General features: G+C 42.1%; 1 protein-coding gene across 1 annotated transcript in view; it reads left to right on the top strand.

The window, feature by feature from the left end:
* Nucleotides 1–2,493: 2,493 nt before the first annotated feature.
* Nucleotides 2,494–19,681, top strand: part of LOC129392532 (neuronal acetylcholine receptor subunit alpha-7-like) — a 98,529-nt gene continuing 81,341 nt past the window's right edge. The window contains exons 1-2 of the mRNA XM_055088163.1: nt 2,494–2,612; nt 2,886–3,025. Coding sequence (XP_054944138.1) covers nt 2,567–2,612; nt 2,886–3,025 — 186 coding nt within the window. The 5' untranslated portion in view covers nt 2,494–2,566. The remainder of the gene's footprint in view (nt 2,613–2,885; nt 3,026–19,681) is intronic.

Genomic DNA, 19,681 nt, shown 5'->3' on the forward strand with positions numbered 1-19,681 from the left:
TCACATTGGTTCTAAATTGTCAACTGAGTGAGTGGATTGTTCTTGTTGCTGCTCCAGGCACCTAGCAGAGAACAGTGCATAAACCAATACAGACGGTGCCCAATTTAAGATGGTTCAACTTATGATTTTTTGACATCATGATGCTGTGAAAACAATATGCATTCAGAAGAAACTGTACTTCAAAGTTGGCATTTTTATCTTTTCCCAAGCTAGCAATATGTGGTACCATACCCTCGTGATGCTGGGCAGCAACTGTGAGCACAGTCCCCAGTCAGCCACATGATCACGACAAGGATAAACAACTGATACCACCATTCTGTTTTTTACTTTCAGTACAGTGTCACAATAAGTTACATGAGATATTCAACACTTTGTTAGAAAGTGTTTTGTCTTAGGTGATTTTGCCCAACTGTAGGCTGATGCATGGCTTCTGAGCACATTCAAGGTAGGCAAGGTTAAGCTTTGATGTTTGGTAGGTTTGGTTGTATTCAGTGCATTTTCGACTTAAAATATATTCAACTTATGATGGGTTTATCGAGATGTAACCCCGTTGTAAGTCAAGGTAGATCTGTACTTACTGACCTGTTGTCCCACTGGAAAATGCTTTAATTTGAGGTTTCTGATATTATGGGGTACAAGGGAGGCAAGGAAGTAGTTATGCTTTCAGAAACGTGATCCCCATGACCATATGCACATATATGAAGTCCCTTGGCCCCTCTGGGCTCATATACCTCTAGGATGGTAGGCACGGCTTGAAGGTACCTTCAGGAAATGTGTAGGAGAGTGGGTGCTGCATTCATAGGACCAGTGGAGGTGGTGTGCCAGTGGGAATCTTCCCACTGATGTTTCTTATGTCTCCTCTATTCTGTTGTTGCGTTTTATTTTCCTTGTCTGACTCCCTTTTTGCCAGTGGCCAATACCGTGTAGTTCATTCCTTCACCATATGCCAGCTCTGTGTGTATCCAGACAGTCCCAGATGGTGTGGAACTCAGGAGCCAGATGAAGTGATGAGCATGCCTGTCTGCTCACCAAGAATCTCTATCCTGGTGTTCCCATCTCCCAGTAAACCCCTCTTTTGAGGCAAGCCCAGGTCAGCAGTCACCTCTTCTATGAACCCTTCTCCAGAAAGAATGAATCCTTCCTTCTTCTAGGATCCTGTTGGAGTTATCAAAGCCTATACTGATTATTTATTTATATGTGCATCAGTTAACGGGTGTGAATTTGCTACATGACACTTCATTGCAAGGGTGACATAATTCTTTGTTTTTCCATATCAAATAACTGGCTTGGTCGCCCTTTCCTGCTGCTGGGGTAAATTCAAGGGCAGTCACATTTTGGTAAGCCTTTCCCTAGTTTTTGGTGCCATCCAAGAATCCTGGGCCTTATGCAGTTCAGAGATGTGGGCATTGCCTCTGCTGGTCCACAGTGATCCCAGATCCTGGTGGAGCTCAGATTCTCTGGCACCTGAGGAAAGTGAGATGCAGAACCCCCTAAGTGAGCACAGGGAACCCCTCTGCACTCAGCCTTCTGCAACATGCTTGCTGAGAGCAAAGGGGATAGTGTCTACACACCACTTTTGAAGGCCCTCGTCAGCATTCTCTCTCCCATCCTCTTCAGAACCATGACCCCTCCTCAATATCTAGGATGTAACTAAGTCCCTGACCCCTTTGACTGGTGTCTGTTCTGAGCTTCCTCTTGGCAATTAATTCTCTAGGCCTCAGAAAAAAAACAATGCCTAGATTACACCACCAAGTTTTGACTGTCCTTCTGGCAAGCCGTGGGGAGTTAACTTTTCAACATTTTCAATCGCCTTTAAAAGAGAATGAGATATAAAGAGGATATACACTGGGAATTCCATCACACTTTTGCAGAGTCTCCTCCCTGTAGAACGCCTCCCTGGCGGACTTCGCCTCTCCTCTTGGCACCTTCAGAACCGGCTGAGAAGCAGGCTGGTGATGCCCAGCAAATGGATGCTGAAAGCACTTCCGCGACCGGCGGGAGGTAGGAGGGGGCCTGTCTCAGGTCTGTCTCGTCTCCTTGGAGGGAGTCGCGAACGTGTGGGAGCCCGGTTCCCGGGCGCTGCACCCAGCCCCGGCGTGGGGGGAGGAAGGGCCCTGGAGAACCGGACCCAGGAGGGTCCCGGCGTTCTCCCACCGACCCGGCGCAGCTTCTGAGAGCATCAGCGAGGGGAGTGGGGACAAAGGACAGAAGAGACCGGCAGAGCCCGGCCTTGGACAGCCTCGGGAGCCCGGGGGCCGCTTGGTGGAGACAGACGCGGAGCGGGGTCGCACCTCCCCGGGAGCGCTCGGGCTACTATCCCCCACTGCGGCCGCCGAGCAGCCCGAGGGCCGGCGGGCGGGGGTGACGCCCGAAGGGACGAGTGGGAGGGGCGCGGGGAGGCGGGGCGGGGGCGGGGCTCGTCACGTGGAGAGGCGCGCGGGGGTGGCCGGGGCGGGGGCGCGCGCTCGGCTCTTTAAAGGCGCGCGAGCCGAATCGCGAGAAGCGGCTCTGTGGCCGCAGGCGCAGGCCCGGGCTGACTTCCGAGAAGCGCAGCTCCGGCCCCGACATGCGCCGCTTACTGTGCCTGGCGCTGGCCGCGTCGCTCCTGCACGGTAAAGCCGCTGGTCTCCCCGCCCTCCACTCTTCGTCCGCGGGATCCCGGGCGCATCCCGGGTGGCTTGGGGCGCCCCGCGCCGGGCCCGGGTTTGGGGGTTCGCTCCCGCCGGGGGCGGTGGGGGTCGCTGTCGGCGGTGCCGGGGGAAGGCGAGCCCTGCGCGTCTGGGCTGCGCCGCTTGGGCGGCCGGGGGTGCGGGCAGGGGGCTCGGGGCGCATCCCCTCTGGCCTTCCCTGAGCAGCCCGCCCGGCTCTCCTCTCCTTTTCTGAAGTGTCCCTGCAAGGGGAGTTCCAGAGGAAGCTCTACAAGGACCTGGTCAAGAACTACAACCCCTTGGAGAGGCCCGTGGCCAACGACTCGCAGCCGCTCACCGTCTACTTCTCCCTGAGCCTTCTACAGATCATGGACGTGGTGAGTCCCGGCCCGGCCCTGCCCGCCGCCGCGTGCCTTGGTTTCCCCGGTCGCCTGGGAGGAGCCTGGCGCGCGTCCCGGCCACCTGTGCGCGAGTACTTCAGACCTGCCTTGCCCTCGGCTTAGAAACTCAGGACGAAAGTATCTCCGTCCCGAGCCGGGAATCCTCAAGAACAGGTCCGAATGATCACGTATTAGTACATGGTATAAGTATTGGCATGCAGTCCGACATTTGGAGTCAATTTAGACATTTCTAGGCTTTTCTGCTGCCCGTGGTGTGCAACTTCTCTGGGTAGAGGCCTGGCCCTGGGCTTTGCAGCTGGTTCATCTGTCCAGGCAAAGGGCCAACTCTGAGCATTTAGACCCCCTCCCCAATTCCAGTAATGGGCATTCTTTGCCTTCCTGGTGAGGGTAGTGCGGGTCGTCTTGCTTTGAGGATGAACAAAGCTCCGCCGCCGGGATACCCTTGTCTGCTCCTAAAGGCAGCTGCTTTCAGCCCCACGGGCTTACGCACTTCAATTGGCCGATCTGTGTAATATCTGGGTAAGTTTGTTCTTTCGCTCTTCCAGACTGCTTTGGATATTCATTTGTCACATATTAAATATGGATATTGGATATTCAGTTGTCACATCCTCATACAATATAAATATTTTACAAAAGCGTTTAAGTCATTATAAATGGGTTTCAGTGTCTAGCCTGTACAAGGCATTCATTGGACTGTGCTCTGGAGAAGTGTACAGGTGTGACGCTGTTTCAGGGAGGGAAGAATGTGGTAGGAAGGGGGTGTGAGAATAGCTACAATAGGTAGAAATTAGGACTATGAAATCTTACCTGTCTTTTTACACCTCTAATCTGTATGCAGATTAGAGGTGTAAAAAGACAGGTAAGATTTCATAGTCCTGCAAATAAAGAGTGCCCGTTCTCTTACACTGATGTATGTTGCATCACTTAACCTAGTTAAATTGCTGTGATGAATGGGTTGCTTTTCCACATGACACCTGTGTTAAATGTGTACTTCCTTCTACATATAGACCTATGCTTCAAAATACTGAATGTGTGTGAGATGACGTGGGCAGGTTATCACAGAGGAGAGCTGTAAAGGCAGACAAGTGCTGTCTCGTGGGTTACCAGGGCAAAAATTCCTGTTTACAGAGCTTGGGCTGCAGGAAAGGGAAAAGGATGGAGATACGGGGTTGGGGAAGAGGGGCTGAGAAAGCTGCCCTGGTGTTAAGCGGAGCCATGGTGGAGAAATGGAGTTACAGGGGCTTTGGAGCAGCACAGGCCTGTGGCATTTGGGGAGGCAAGTGCTTTATGGAGCAGCTTCTCTGTTACTTCAGAGAGCTCAGGATTTGTGCTTGGGACCTTTGGTAGGTTCTGGCTCTGCTCGTTTCTGGCTGGTTGTTTTGAGGAAAGTTTCTTAAACATCCTGAGTCTGTATTTTCCAGTTAATACATTGTTCTCACCGTGGATCTAGCTGGGAATGCATTTAACTTCCCAGCCCAGAAATCCTGTGAGCTCCTGGAGTGGACTTGAGCAAATTACCTTACCTTTCTAAGCCCTGTTTCCTCATGTGTAAAGTGAGAATAATAATACCCACTTCACAGGGTTTTGAGAGGATTAAATAAGAGAAAGTGCTTGCCACACACTGGTGATTCACTGAAGGTTTGCTTGATCTTCATTATGTAGCTACTCAACTCAAAGGTTGGGATGTCAGTGCCTAGAAAGGTGTGGTCTGTTGCCCAAGGTTGCTCATTGGTTAGAGGCAGAGCTGTGTGGAACATCCACATTTGCCTTGCAAGTCCTTTTCATCTCCTGCCTCCTTTAGAATCTGTAACTTCTTTTGCAGAAAGAAGTCAGCTTAATTTATTTAAACTGCCTGAGTGTAACTGATTGAATGTAACTATCCTGAGATCCTGGGTGAAAAGGAAGTCTCTCTATTAGAAATAATGAAATATGCAAACATTTGTATTCCAGCAGGACTCGGCTCTGTCTGGTTTTGAAGCAGAGCCAGGGCTTTCCAGCCAGACTCTTGGGACCCTGGACAGAGATACAGTGACTCATAAGTGATTCATGTGGCAGAGCCGTAACTGGTGTCAGGTTCTCTTTACAAATTTTGTTCCAGGGGTCCTTTGCCCATTCTGACTGGGCTGTTCTAGAGAACATTTTTTCTCCCAAATCTTGTTATTGTTCCCCTTTCTGCCAGCAGAGATTTCCTGGAGGGAGTAATAGGGAGATAATGTGTGATTCTACATATCTTATTTTCATGGAAGATCATTACCTGTTTATCAACTTATTCCACACATACTTATTGAACCCTTCTTGTGGACTTTGCTAGATTCTGGGAATTATACCTGGTTAAGGGATTATTTCTACTCCTAGAATTCACAGTCTATCTAGGGAGACTGACGTGTAAATCCAAGATTACATCACGTGTAATTGAACACAAATGTCTGTAAAGTGGTACAGACACACATAGTAGGAAATATTTACTTCCAGCCAGGGTGGCTAGGAATTAGATTTCTAAAGGTGAGTAGAAGTTTGCCAGTTGGAGAAAATAAGAAAGGCTTTCCAGGTGAGATGAACAGGGTGAGGAAAGATGAGAGTGGGGTGAGGACAGCACACCCTCAACAAGGAGTGTTCTCTGGAACACTGGCGCCCAGTTGATCTTTGCTGTGGGTTTTGCTGAAAAAACTTTACAGAAACTTGAATGTGCTATGTGTATTGAGAATTTTTTAAAGGAGGGATATCATACTAACAAAACTACTAATTTTCTCTTAGGTACCCTTTTGTAAGAATGATGTTCTAGAAACACACCTTGCAAGGATGGGGTTGTCTTTTGGTGGGAGGGCTGAGGTGAGTTCATACTGTAGACAGAAGAGGTATTGAACGTGAGGTGTGTCGAGTGGCTCTGCAGAGTTTACATTTTGCCCTGGACCCTCGCCTGGGTATCTCCCAGGACATGAGACATAGGTGGTGGTGTGCCAGAGGATTTGTGAAACTGCAAGACCAGCTTGCCATTGCATATTTTCCTAGAAATAGAAACAGTCCAAAGCATTATATTTGTATTCAATCCAACAAGTATAAATTATAGACTAGAATGAAAAAAATGAGCATAAATTTCTAAAGACAAAGCCTGTGTTTTTACAGGGATAGTTTTACCTGCGGTGGCCTGCTCTAGCTATCCACCAGGCCCCCTTGGTGAGGCACAAGGTGAAGCATGGGAAGGGGTGGTGGATTTTTAATCAAGAGGAGGGATGTTACTAGATCTGTGTTTAGATCGAGGATGCTGAGGGCAGTGTATGTGTGGGACAGATTAAAGAGAACAGAAAGTGTAGGCAAAGGATGAAGAGGTCGAAACTAGAATGGTCACTGTGGGATTGTGGAGATGTGGACAGATTCCAGAGACATTTTGGGTATACTATCTATGATATATAACCGTGTATGTGAACTTCATGTTAGGTATATAGATAATTTATTAAATGAAAGTACCTAAATGCATACTCTGATTTATGGTGATTATTAATTTACTTCATGGGCTTGTATCTGGGCTGGGAATGAGATAATACCTAAGAAATCATTTTGAAGTGATGCAAGTGTAAGGTTCTTAAACTACCAACCGTTTCCATAATATTTCTCCTTTATGCATGCCATTTAGTCATTTGCCTGTGCACATATATCTGAAGGCCATTCTGAGTGTTGATTTGCATAAAATAAATGTGTACAGTTATGAAAGCATGGCCAGAAGGCAAGGTATTTAAAATGAATAATAGGAATCAACACAAAATTATACGGAAATGTATAATATATAATGATGCATGGATGATTTTTGCTCTTTTGTACATTTGGGATTGCAGATTCAACTTTTTAGAAGCTTTAATCACAAGACAGCAGAACAAAGTAGTTGTGCATTTGGGGTTTGCTACTGCAGAGGGCAGGCATGGGTGTGGAGCCCAGTATCTGAGGGCTTGTGTGTTATCTGAAATCCCTTGGTGGCCTCTGCTCTGGTTTGTCAGATGTATGATTTTATATTTACTGTTCACTATGTAAAATGCTACAACTCTAACTTAATATTACCAAATATTTGCTGTAAAAATTGCACACCTGAAGACAGTCTATGAAGAAAACCCAAGGTATAATTATGTAATTGTCCTAATAATGTTTTTATAAGTGATATTTCTTACAACTACAAATATGTGTTTTGTGCAAGAAATCAAATTAAACAAAAAAAGGACTGCAGGGGGGAAAATCACCCAAATCACCATCACTCAAGGCCTTCTGGTGCAGTTCAGGCTGTCTTTTCTCTGTGTTTTGGGATGTTTAGAGAAATATTTAAAAACTAAAATGGCATAACGCCATTATGGCTTCTTAAACAATATTAGTAGGTATTACTTTCAAAGTGACATAAATAGGCCAAGTAATAAACTGAGTTTTAAAACAAAATTGTGTTCTTTCCCCACTATTACATAACTCTCACCATCACTGCATATTCAATCCCTATTCCTATTTTTAGAAATCTCTTAAATTTTAGAAATCTCTTACAAAGTATTTATTGAAATGATTCGTGATGTTACTTCTAAGCCTGGATGCTTTTAAATTTTGTCCCAGATATTGTATGTGAAAAATCATAGAGATAATTTGAAGATCTTGACACTACCTCCCTCCAGTTTTATGTTTGCTTCTGACCAACACCCAGGCTATAGGTTCCAGCAAGCACAAATCACCTTAATCCAGTTAGTGATTGAGTAGAGGAGGACCTGGGCTTCCATTCCTGTGAGGGCTGTTTAGTTTCTGAATTTTGCATATATGTTTTAGGGAGTGCAAATAGAGAATTTGGCAGGGTCTTCCTTTTATTCTGTGGACCCTGCACCCCTCTTTGTCCTGCTAGCTGTCGAGTCTGCCAAGATCTCTTTAAACTTTTGGCATTGTAGGCGTTGCTTTAGAAATATCACATGGTTCTGGAAAAATGGCCCCAGATCCTGTTATTTTCCGAAACTTCCCTCCCTTTTCTGGACCTTGGCCCTGCCGTTCCTCATTGCCCTGCTAGTTCTCCGGTGCCTTCATGCCGCATGATCATTGCATTTTTCTAATTATTCTCACCGGAGGGCTGGTGAGAACTACCTTGTTCATCATTGCTGGTAGCAGAACTGAAATTCTAAATTAAAACTTGTTTACAATGCACTTTTGTAACTGATCCAGATTTATTAAGGTAGAAATTGTATCCCTCTTAAACCTCTTTATGGCTCTGGAACATAAAGGTACAAAATTCTTTTAGCTTTATAGGCTGGGGATTATGGGCACTTTTAATAAAGGAAGCTTTCTTGTAAATGTTGCCTTTCAAGTCTACCCCTGAAGATATTCCCCGAAGGCTCAGTTCTCTCAGAGCTCCTGATTCATCCTTGACATGCTGTTAAAGGAAGAGAAGTGGTCTTGTCATGGAGAGATGCCAGTGAAAATCTCTGCTCCCTTATGATTTATCAGGATTAGGTAGAGTTTTACTCCTTAGAGAAGACGAAAGTAATTTGGAACTTTCTGAGTCCCATGCTCTTTATTTCAGTGATTTCCTTATTCACACTCTACATTAGCTATAAACTGTTTTAGCAAAAAGAGCCCTCAAAGTAAAAACCAAAACCATTGTAAAAAAGTTTGCATATGCACATTTATTTGTATATAAACACACACACACACACCCACCCCTATTACTCTTATCTCTCCTTTTGGAATTTTTTTTGGATATCACAAGATAAGACATCACATAATATGCTTGTTAAGTTTCCAAGAGAAAAAGCTAGAAGTTACAGCAAAACCCATGGAGTCATAGCTCCCAGAGAGCCAAATAATTTACTGAAACTAACATGAAATTAAGTAAGGAATTGTTTAAAATCCTTCAGGGGAGGAGGCTGTGGGAGAGGCCTGGACACAGGGCTGACTCCATGCTCTGAGTCAGGTAATAGAAGGAGCTGACCCATCCCCCCTGCAGGTGGCAGTGGGCAGAAGGGGGGGAACGTTGTGGCTGCCGTGGTTAATGAGTGCCACCTGTGAGATGACTCCCAGCGTGGGAAATTTATTCTGGGATCACTGAGGGCAAATTGTCAGTAAAGATTGCTGTTTTGGGGTAAAAGAGGTGGTGTCTGAGCAAGGATAAACGTGTTTGTTCATTTTGTGGAGAGAAGGCAAATGGTCAGGTTGAGCTCCAGGTGTTTTGAAACTTTAGAATCGTAAAATGGTTTTCTACTCTACTGCAGCCTCTTCAGAAGCTCACACAGTGTGTCATATGGGGGGGCTCAGATTAAGCAAATTAAGCCGAGGCTGCTCACTGATTGAGTAAACTCAAATTGATGACATTTACAATTGAAATCACTGGTCTGTAAACATTCATTTATTCACTTTTTTCTTAAGATGTTTTATTGACATTTGCAGTAACCTTTAATATGCTGGCTAGCTCTTAGGCAGATTTCATTTTTGAAATCATTTTCAACTTTGAATTGCAGTGTAATATGTATCCACCGTGTAGCACAATATCAAAACCAACTTGGTGAATTACCACAGTGAACCTATGCAGGTAACCACCACCCAAGACGGCTCTTCCCCCCTTTTTTTCCCACTGGAAAACCATTAACATGAAGTCAAGTGCCAGGGTTTAGTTTTGCCCTTCTACAGAACTTTATACAAGTGGAATCAGACAAGCACACAATATGTATTCTTTTGTTTTCTTTTACTCACTTTTATTTTTGTGAGAGTCACCCAAGTTCTTGCCTGTTGCTGCAGTTTATTCATTTTTATCAAGTGGATATAACATGATTTGTTATTCTGTTGATGGAGATTTAAGTTGTTTCTAGCTTTTGTCTTATGAAAGACACTGCCATGAATATTCTAATTGCTCATGTCTTTTGACGCACATGTATTTGTATTTCTATTACATATGTATATATATAGGAGGGGACTAGCCAGGCCATAGGATGCCGTATCTTTGACTTTTACAGATGAAGCCAAACCCTTTTCAAAATGATTATACCAATTAACATTCTCACCAGCAGCGTCTGAAAAATTCTTCTTGTTCTACATAATCACCCACACTTTGTATTTTAGTCTTTTAAATTTACCATTCTGGTGGGTGTGGAGTGATACTTCCTTGTGATTTTAATTAGCAGTTTCCTGATTACCAATAAAGTTGAGGACATTTTCATTTGTTAATTTTCCACTTGGATATCATCTTCCCTTACAAAGTGTTACAAAGTGTTTATTCATATCTCTTGCCTATTTTTATCTTTGTGTGTGTTGTGTGTGTGTGTGGTTTTGTTTTTTCCTTTTTGGGATTTGTATGAGTTTTTCTGTATTATAGACATGAGCCCTTTGTAAAATATTTTTGCAAGTATTTTCTTTGACTCTTTGGCTGGTCTTTTCACTCTTCATGTTCTTTCCCTCTTTTGTAAACTTCTGATTGAAGTAGAATATGCTTACAGATAAATGGTGTCTTTTGATGAGCAGAAATTCTTAATTGTCTAATTTTGTAACTCGTTTCTTCTGTTTAGGGCTTATGTTATCTTTAGAAAGTCTTACCCTTCCTCAAGTCCATGAAGATACTTTCCTGTATATTTGCTTTTAGAGGCTTTTTGTTGTTGTTTTACCTTCACATGGAAATCTCGACTGATGATTATTTTGTTTTTCAAGGATAATTTAAGGGTTGTTAGTGTAATGACTGCACAATTGGTGAACTTTCTCACATTTAGACATTGTATTATCCACTGTGTCTGCCCCCAAATGAACATTTCAGTTATTTAGTGTGTGCATAATACGGAGAAAATGTAGGGGCTATGACATTTTTAATATGACACAAATGAACCTATCTACGAACGAGAAAGAGACTCACAGACATAGAAAACAGACTTGCGGTTGCCAAGGAGGGGGTAGGGGAGGAATGGATTGGGAGTTTGGGGTTAGCAGATGTAAAGTAGTAAAAATGAATAAAGCAGGGATTACAAACTATAGCCCACAGGTTAAAAATCTACCCACTGCCTGCTTTTGTAAATAGAGTCTTACTGGAACACACACACACAAATAAATGTCAACAGGGCAACAGAACATTTACAGAGCCAACAGTAAAGGATTTCTGAAAAGTCCTGGGCCCTCTCCTCATTTCCCATTGCTGACCATTTCCCAAAGACCTTCAGCTGCCTCTGTTTCTGATTATGACGCCTATTTTAATACTCTGCTTATATTCCTCTTCCTGGATTGATCACCTTTACCCATTTTCTGTGAATTCCTGTTATGACAGATATGAACTTCGCTCATTCACAGCTCCCCCACCTCCCGTCTTAACCTCTGTTCTCACTTCTTCCACTGCTCACTTTTGCACCTTCAGAAGGGAAAAATGGGTTAAGGGCGTCAAAAGGATGGTGACAGATGGAAATTAACCTTCTGGTGGTGAGCATGCTGCAGTGTGTACAGAAGTAGAAATGTAATGTACATGTCAAACTTATATGATGTTATAAACCAATATTGTGATACCAATTATATGTGAAATCTAAAATACGACACAAACATATCTGGAAAGAGAAACAGACTCGCGGACATAGAGAACAGACTTGTGGTTGCCAAGGGGAAGAGGGGTTGGCAGAGGGGTGGATTGGGAATTTGGGATTAGCAGATGCAAACTATTACATATAGAATGGATAAATAACAAGGTCCTACTGTATAGCACAGGGAGCTATATATTCAATATCCTGTGATAAACCATAATGGAAAAGAGTATGAAAAAGAATGTAGATGTATAACTGAATCACTTTGTTGTATAGCAGAAACTAATACAACAGTGTAAATCAACTATACTTAAATAAAATAAATTTAAAAAATTACCTCAATAAAAAATTAAGAGTAATCTTAACTATATCTACAAACTAACTTGGTGAAAAAAAAAGACAGTCTTAAAGCTTCTTGTTATTTCTGTCACCTGGAATTCAGTTTTCCTTTTCTGTAATCACTCCCGTTCTGTCCCTACTTCTCTCGAAGTCCTTCCATCTCCATGTTGGTAACATGTACATTCTATTCTGTAGCCATATTTAATTTATTTGTAATTTAAAGTTGGCTTGATTCGACTTTAAAAGAAAAAAAAAATCAGCCCTCACGATTCTGTGACAGTGTAAGCACTGTTCTCTGCAAAGCCATTTTTCTAAGGCCCTGTTTCCTTCTGTGTGGGTTCAGTGCTATGGCTTCTGTGCCATTCAGTTGAGTGTTCCTGTTATCAGCTGATCTGGGGTCAAGCTAAGATGCTCTCCCTTTTTATCTTCTTCACCAAACCTTATTGTACCTTCCTTTCCCAATGTCCTTGGTCACGCTGTCTGTCCTCTGTGTCCTCCTTTTGCTGTTCCCTCTGTCCTTTGTACATTTGCCCCTCTTTCTCTGAGGATACTGCTTGGAGGGTTGTCCTTTCCTTCTTTATTTTTGTAGTTCATTTGTTTTAAACCAAACAATGTTATTTCTTCTAGAGTAGGGTTACTTTTCTGCCTTTCTTTTAATTTTGTTTATTTGTCTTTCTGTTTATTTTTACTATTTGTTTGGCAAGACTTCCTAAAGTGCCTTCTGATTCTTAGTATTCTCTTCCTATTTTTAAATTAGGGAACAGAAACATTGGTAGAAGTGCTATATCAGATGGGGGCTGTTACATTTTTGAGGACCCTAAATGCTCAAGGACTGAATGCTTTGCTTCAAGGCACCTTTTTTTTTTTTAATAGATCTTTATTGGAGTATAATTGCTTCACAATACTGTGTTAGTTTCTCTTTTTGTGTTAGCTTCCTTGTTCCCTAATTCAGGGCTGTCCAATAGAAATGTAATATCAGCCCCAGATGTGATTTTAGATTTTCTGGTGGTCACATTTAAAAAGGAAAATGGTGCAGGGAACATTAATAAGTATCTTACTTAGCCTAGTATTCCTAAATTATTAAAGTTGCAACAGGTAGCAAACATAAAAAATGTTAATGAGATAGTTTATGCTTTTAGAGGAGGGCAGAGCTAAGCTGTGGAAATCCTGTGTGTTAGGCTCACAGCACTGGCCACATACCCAGGACTCAAGAGCCACGTTTTGGAGTGCCTACCATATTGTACTGTACAGCGCTCACCTATCAGGTCAGTTTGTTTTGAGTTTTCACTCCATGGAGTGAGGAGAAACCTGGTTGCTCATTATTGTCTGAAGGGAGTTGACAAAGCTTTCTCTGAATTCACCTGTGACAGCTCCACTCCATACTCCCTGCCCTCCTCCAGACTCAGGGCACTTCTGAACTCTATGGGTTTCTACATGGCAGACCTGCTACCTCCATCCTGCAGCCCCCTCCCCAGTGTTCAGCACAGGGCTTCCTTCATCTGCTTTTGCAGTTACCAAACCTCCGTCTGTGTGTGTGCTCTCTTCTTGTAGTGTATTGAAATATCTTGTCTTTTTATGGCCCCATTCCCATTCTCTTTGTTTTGGGAAGTTTATACCTGTTGACTGAAAAAAATGCACAAGGTAAAAGTTGAGAATTATGTTTTATTTGGTGGACAGAACTGAGGACTTAGGCCTGGGAGGCAGCCTCTCAGGTAGCTCTGAGCGATGTCTCTGAAGAGGGAAGGGAGGAGCCAGGGTATATGGGAGTTTTTGCAACAAAGCCCAAGTGGTCAGAACATCAGAAGATTACTGTTAATTAAAGAAAACCAGACATCTCAAGTTAAGGAATCCAGTGCTTTTCTATGTATGGGAAGATGCAAGAGTCTGGGCTCACTGAAATCATTCCTTTGATATGCACCTCAGCTCTCTGGGGCCAGTATCCTGTGCTTTCTCTTCCTGAGTCCCCTTAGGATGCATGTTTGGGGGTGGCTGCAGTGACCAGACTGCTTGATGGCAGGCATCCTGTTTCCATCCTGAGTTCCCTCAGGGCTCACCACCCAGGGAGGCTGTAATATGATGGCTTGATGGCTGCAGCATCCTCTGTTTCCTGATATGGCAGGCAACATTTTTTCATTGACATACTGTTTCCCTTCTTTATTTTAATTTGAGTGGTCTTGGGGAGAAAGGGGAAATAGATGGATATAAGCTGACATCTTAAGCTAGAAATTTACAGGATACGCTTATCAGCAAATAAGCAAATGGGCAAAATATATGTTATTTTGTCTTTTTAATTAATTATTTGATTCACAAATCCATGTCAGTATTTCTGTAATATCATTTTGATATATATTTTTTAAATTTCTGAGATATACATTTTAAAGTAATAACTAGAATTATGACTTATAATTATACCAGAACATATAAGATTTTTAGAAATTTCATGTAATGTCTGAAACATTTATATTAACATATTTCCATACAAATTACGCAAGGAAAGTTTAGTATTAGTTTCTTTGTTTTTTTTATACTGCAGGTTCTTATTAGTCATCAATTTTATACACAACAGTGTATACATATCAATCCCAATAGCCCAATTCAGCACACCACCATCCCCACCCCTCTGCGGTTTTCCCCCCTTGGTGTCCATATGTTTGTTCTCTACATCTGTGTTTCAGCTTCTGCTCTGCAAACCGGTTCATCTGTACCATTTTTCTAGGTTCCACATACATGCGTTAATATACGATGTTTGTCTTTCTCTTTCTGACTTACTTCACTCTGTATGACAGTCTCTAGATCCATCCACGTCTCAACAAATGACTCAATTTCGTTCCTTTTTATGGCTGAGTAATATTCCATTGTATATATGTACCATATCTTCTTCATCCATTTGTCTGTTGATGGGTATTTAGGTTGATTCCATGACCTCACTATTGTAAATAGTGCTGCAGTGAAGATCGGGGTGCATGTGTCTTTTTGAATTATGTTTTTCTCTGGGTGTATGCCCAGTAGTGGGATTGCTGGATCATATGGTAATTCTATTTTTAGTTTTTTAAGGAACCTCCATACTGTTCTCCATAGTGACTGTATCAATTTACATTCCCACCAAGAGCGGAAGAGGGTTCCTTTTCCCCACACCCTCTCCAGCATTTGTTGTTTGTTGATTTTCTGATGATGCCCATTCTAACAGGTGTGCGGTGATACCTCATTGTAGTTTTGATTTGCATTTCTCTAATAATGAGTGATGTTGAGCAGCTTTTCATGTGCTTCTTGGCCATCTCTGTGTCTTCTTGGAAGAAATGTCTATTTAGACCTTCTGCCCATTTTTGTATTGGGTTGTTTGTTTTTTTTAATATTGAGCTGCATGAGCTGTTTATATATATTGGAGATTAATCCTTTGTCCGTTGATTCATTTGCAAATATTTTATCCCATTCTGAGGGATGTCTTTTCATCTTGTTTGTAGTCTCCTTTGCTTTGCAAAAGCTTTTACATTTCATTAAGTCCCATTTGTTTATTTTTCTTTTTTATTGCGTTGATCTTTATGATTTCTTTCCTTCTGCTAACTTTCGGTTTTGTTTGTTCTTCTTTCTCTAACCTTACGTGTATGGTTAGATTGTTGACTTGAGCTTTTTCTTGTTTCTTGAGGTAGGGTTGTATAGCCATAAACTTGCCTCTTAGAACTGCCCTTGCTGCATCCCATAGGTTTTGGATCATCGTGTTTTCATTGTCATTTGTCTCTAGGTATTTTTTGATTTCCTCTTTGATTTCTTCAGTGATCTCTTGGTTATTTAGTAATGTATTGTTTAGCCTACATGTGTGTGTGTTTTTTACAGCTAGGTATTTTTTGATTTCCTCTTTGATTTCTTCAGTGATCTCTTGGTTATTTAGTAATGTATTGTTTAGCCTACATGTGTGTGTGTGTTTTACGTTTTTTTCCCTGTAATTCATTTCTAATCTCATAGCATTGTGGTCAGAAAAGATTCTTGGTATGATTTCAATTTTCTTAAATTTACTGAGGCTTGATTTGTGACCCAAGATGTGATCTATCCTAGAGAATGTTGCATGCGCACTTGAGAAGAAAGAATAATCTTCTGTTTTTGGATGGAATGTCCTATAAATACCAATTAAATCTAGCTGGTCTGTTGTTTCATTTAAAGTTTCTGTTTTCTTATTTATTTTCATTATGGGTGATCTGTCCATTGGTGTAAGTGAAGTGTTAAAAGTCCCCCACTATGATTGTGTTACTGTTGATTTCCTCTTTTGTAGCTGTTAGCAGTTGCCTTATGTATTGAGGTGCTCCTATAATTGGCTGCATATATATTTATAATTGTTATATCTTCTTCTTGGATTGATCCCTTGATCATTATGTAGTTTCCTTCCTTGTCTCTTGTAATATTCTTTATTTTAACGTCTATTTTATCTGATATGAGTATAACTACTCCAGCTTTCTTTTGATTTCCACTTGCATGGAATATCTTTTTCCATCCCCTCACTTTCAGTCTGTATGTGTTCATAGGTCTGAAGTGGGTCTCTTGTAGACAGCATATATATGGGTCTTGTTGTTGTATCCATTCAGCAAGCCTGTGTCTTTTGGTTGGAGCATTTAATCCATTCATGTTTAAGGTAATTATCGATATGTATGTTCCTATTACCATTTTCTTAATTGTGTTGGGTTTTGTTGTAGAGCTGGTTTGGTGGTGCTGAATTCTCTTAGCTTTTGCTTGTCTGTAAAGCTTTTGATTTCTCCATCAAATCTGAATGAGATCCTTGCAAGGTAGAGTAATCTTGTTTGTAGGTTCCTCCCTTTTATCACTTTAAGTGTATCATGCCACTCCCTTCTGGCTTGTAGAGTTTCTGCTGAGAAATCAGTTGTTAACCTTACGGGAGTTCCCTTGTATGTTACTTGTCATTTTTCCCTTGCTGCCTTCAGTATTTTTTCTTTGTCTTTAATTTTTGCCAATTTGATTACTATGTGTCTCGGCATGTTTCTCCTTTGGTTTATCCTGTATGGGACTCGCTGTGCTTCCTGGACTTGGGTGGCTATTTCCTTTCCCATGTTAGGGAAGTTTTCGACTATAATCTCTTCAAATATTTTCTCTGGTCCTTTCTCTATCTTCTCCTTCTGGGACCCATGTAATGCGAATGTTCTTGCATTTAATGTTGTCCCAGAGGTCTCTAAGGCTGTCTTCATTTCTTTTCATTCTTTTTTTTATTCTGTTCCGCAGCAGTGAATTCCACCATACTGTCTTGCAAGTCACTTATCCGTTCCTCTGCCTCAGTTATTCTGGTATTGATTCCTTCTAGTGTATTTTTCATTTCAGTTATTTTATTGTTCCTCTCTGTTTGTTTGTTCTTTAATTCTTCTAAGTCTTTATTAAACATTTCTTGCATCTTCTCGATCTTCGCCTCCATTCTTTTTCCGAGGTCCTAGATCATATTCACTATCATTATTCTGAATTCTTTTTCTGGAAGGTTGCCTATCTCCACTTCCTTTAGTTGTTTTTCTGGAGTTTTATCTTGTTCCTTCATCTGGTACATAGCCCTCTGCCTTTTCGTCTTGTCTATCTTCTGTGAATGTGGTTTTGTTCCCACAGGCTGCAGGATTGTAGTTCTTCTTGCTTCTGCTGTCTTCTCTCTGGTGGATGAGGCTATCTAAGAGGCTTGTGTAAGTTTCCTGATGGGAGGGACTGGTGGTGGGTAGAGCTGACTGTTGCTCTGGTGGGCAGAGCTCAGTAAAACTTTAATCCACTTGACTGTTGATGGTTGGGGCTGGGTTCCCTCCCTGTTGGTTGTTTGGCCTGAGGCAACCCAACACTGGAGCCTACCTTGGCTCTTTTGTGGGGCTAATGACATACTCTGGGACAGCTCATGCCAAGGAGTACTTCCCAGAACTTCTGCTGCCCCCACTTGTCCCCACGGTGAGCCACAGCCCCCTCCCCGCCTCTGCAGGAGACCCTCCAACACTAGCAGGTAGGTCTGGTTCAGTATCCCCTGGGGTCACTGTTCCTTGCCCTGTGTCCCAATGCACTGACTACTTTGTGTGTGCTCTCCAAGAGTGGAGTCTCTGTTTCCCCCAGTCCTGTCTGAGTCCTGCAATCAATTCCCACTAGGCTTTAAAGTCTGATTCTCTAGGAATTCCTCCTCCTTTTGCCGGACCCCCAGGTTGGGAAGCCTGGTGTGTGGCTCCGAACCTTCACTCCAGTGGGTGGACTTCTGTGGTGTAAGTGTTCTCCAGTCTGTGAGTCACCCACCCAGCCGTTATGAGATTTGATTTTACCGGTATTGCGCCCCTCATACCGTCTCGTTGTGGCTTCTCCTTTGTCTTCGGATGTGGGGTATCTTTTTTGGTGAGTTCCAGTGTCTTCCTGTCGATGATTGTCCAGCAGCTCATTGTGATTCTGGTGTTCTCGGAAGAGGGAGTCAGAGCTTGTCCTTCTACTCTGCCATCTTGGTTACTCCTCCGCTCATTTTGATATTTAATGGGTTCCTTTAAACTGATTCAGTGGAGAACACTTGGGAAAAATTGTGTCTGTCATTTTCTTAAATCAGTGCAGTTCCTTGGAGAGGTGTATGAGCATGTCCTTCAGATGGTTGTTAGTGAATTGAATATATGCCTAAAGGTATTACCTAAAAAAAATACAATTAGAAGTTGTAATATCCTATTCCATGGCTACACCTTTGACTTAATCAAGAATGAGCATTTTACATACTTCTTACAGTTATGATTTATTTAAATGTAAATGAATGTTTTCTTCAATGTAGCCCCTGTAGAAGGAGATGCAGTTACTCTAAGAAAGCTATTAAATTATCAAATAGTTTCGGACTCCTGTTAGGATTAAAGCCCGATTATTTGAAAATTTTTGGTAGAGATATTCTTCTTTTCAGAATGAGTTTATTTATTAGGACTGGCAGGTGTACCTCAAAGCAGGGTCTCATGATGGATGTTGATGGCTCAGAAATGAGATGGAGATGGATTTTCTGTTTTTATTTTGGATGCATATAATCTGACACTGGAGAAAAATAAAAATTCCCCAAAGTGTCCTAAGCAACTTAAAACAGTTCTCTACTGACTATTTTCAAAGACAGCCTTAATGAGGTAATGAACTTTTTGGTATGTTAGTTTGAAAAATGTATTGCTTATATATTAGTAAATGAAACATTTTATGGGTCTTAAAAATCAATTGGTCCAAAAGTTTAAAACACTTGAGAAAACATTAAAAAACTATTTTACAAGGTTTTTTTTTTAAACCAAAAATGTTACTCTTAGATTTTTTTCATTAAATGTTGTAGCTATTCAGCAAATTATGACTGAATCATTTAGGACAATATTTTATATTTGTCTAAAATATCTGGAGATTGAGGATCAACAGAATTCCTTGATGGAAACTAAAGAATAACAGGCATGTTGATAAAAAAACAGACAAAGCCCAGAGAATCCCGATATTTGCAAACATTCAAGTGCTTCTGGCTAGTCTTCAGGGGCACATTCTATAGACAAAATTGCATGCAGCATAGATATTTAGAAATAGGAAAATATCTCCGAATCTGGCTTATCCTCTGTATTAGTGGTCTTGTGTGTTTAAGTTCCAGAGTAAATGGAAACTGCACCAGAGGCTTTTCTCTGGAAGTCTTTATAGCCGGGAGCGGTCTGTACTGACATCTGGTCTCAGGAATGAGAGGCATTGAAGGCAGCTCTCTGTCCAGGAGTTGGACTGACACCCAGCTGCAGGAAGGTCCCCCTTACCTCCTTTCTTTCTCTTGGAGGGCGTCAGACCAGTTGGACCCCTCCTCCTGTTCCATGTA

This window comes from Physeter macrocephalus, chromosome 11, assembly GCF_002837175.3.
Source record: "Physeter macrocephalus isolate SW-GA chromosome 11, ASM283717v5, whole genome shotgun sequence".
Lineage (NCBI taxonomy): Eukaryota > Metazoa > Chordata > Mammalia > Artiodactyla > Physeteridae > Physeter > Physeter macrocephalus.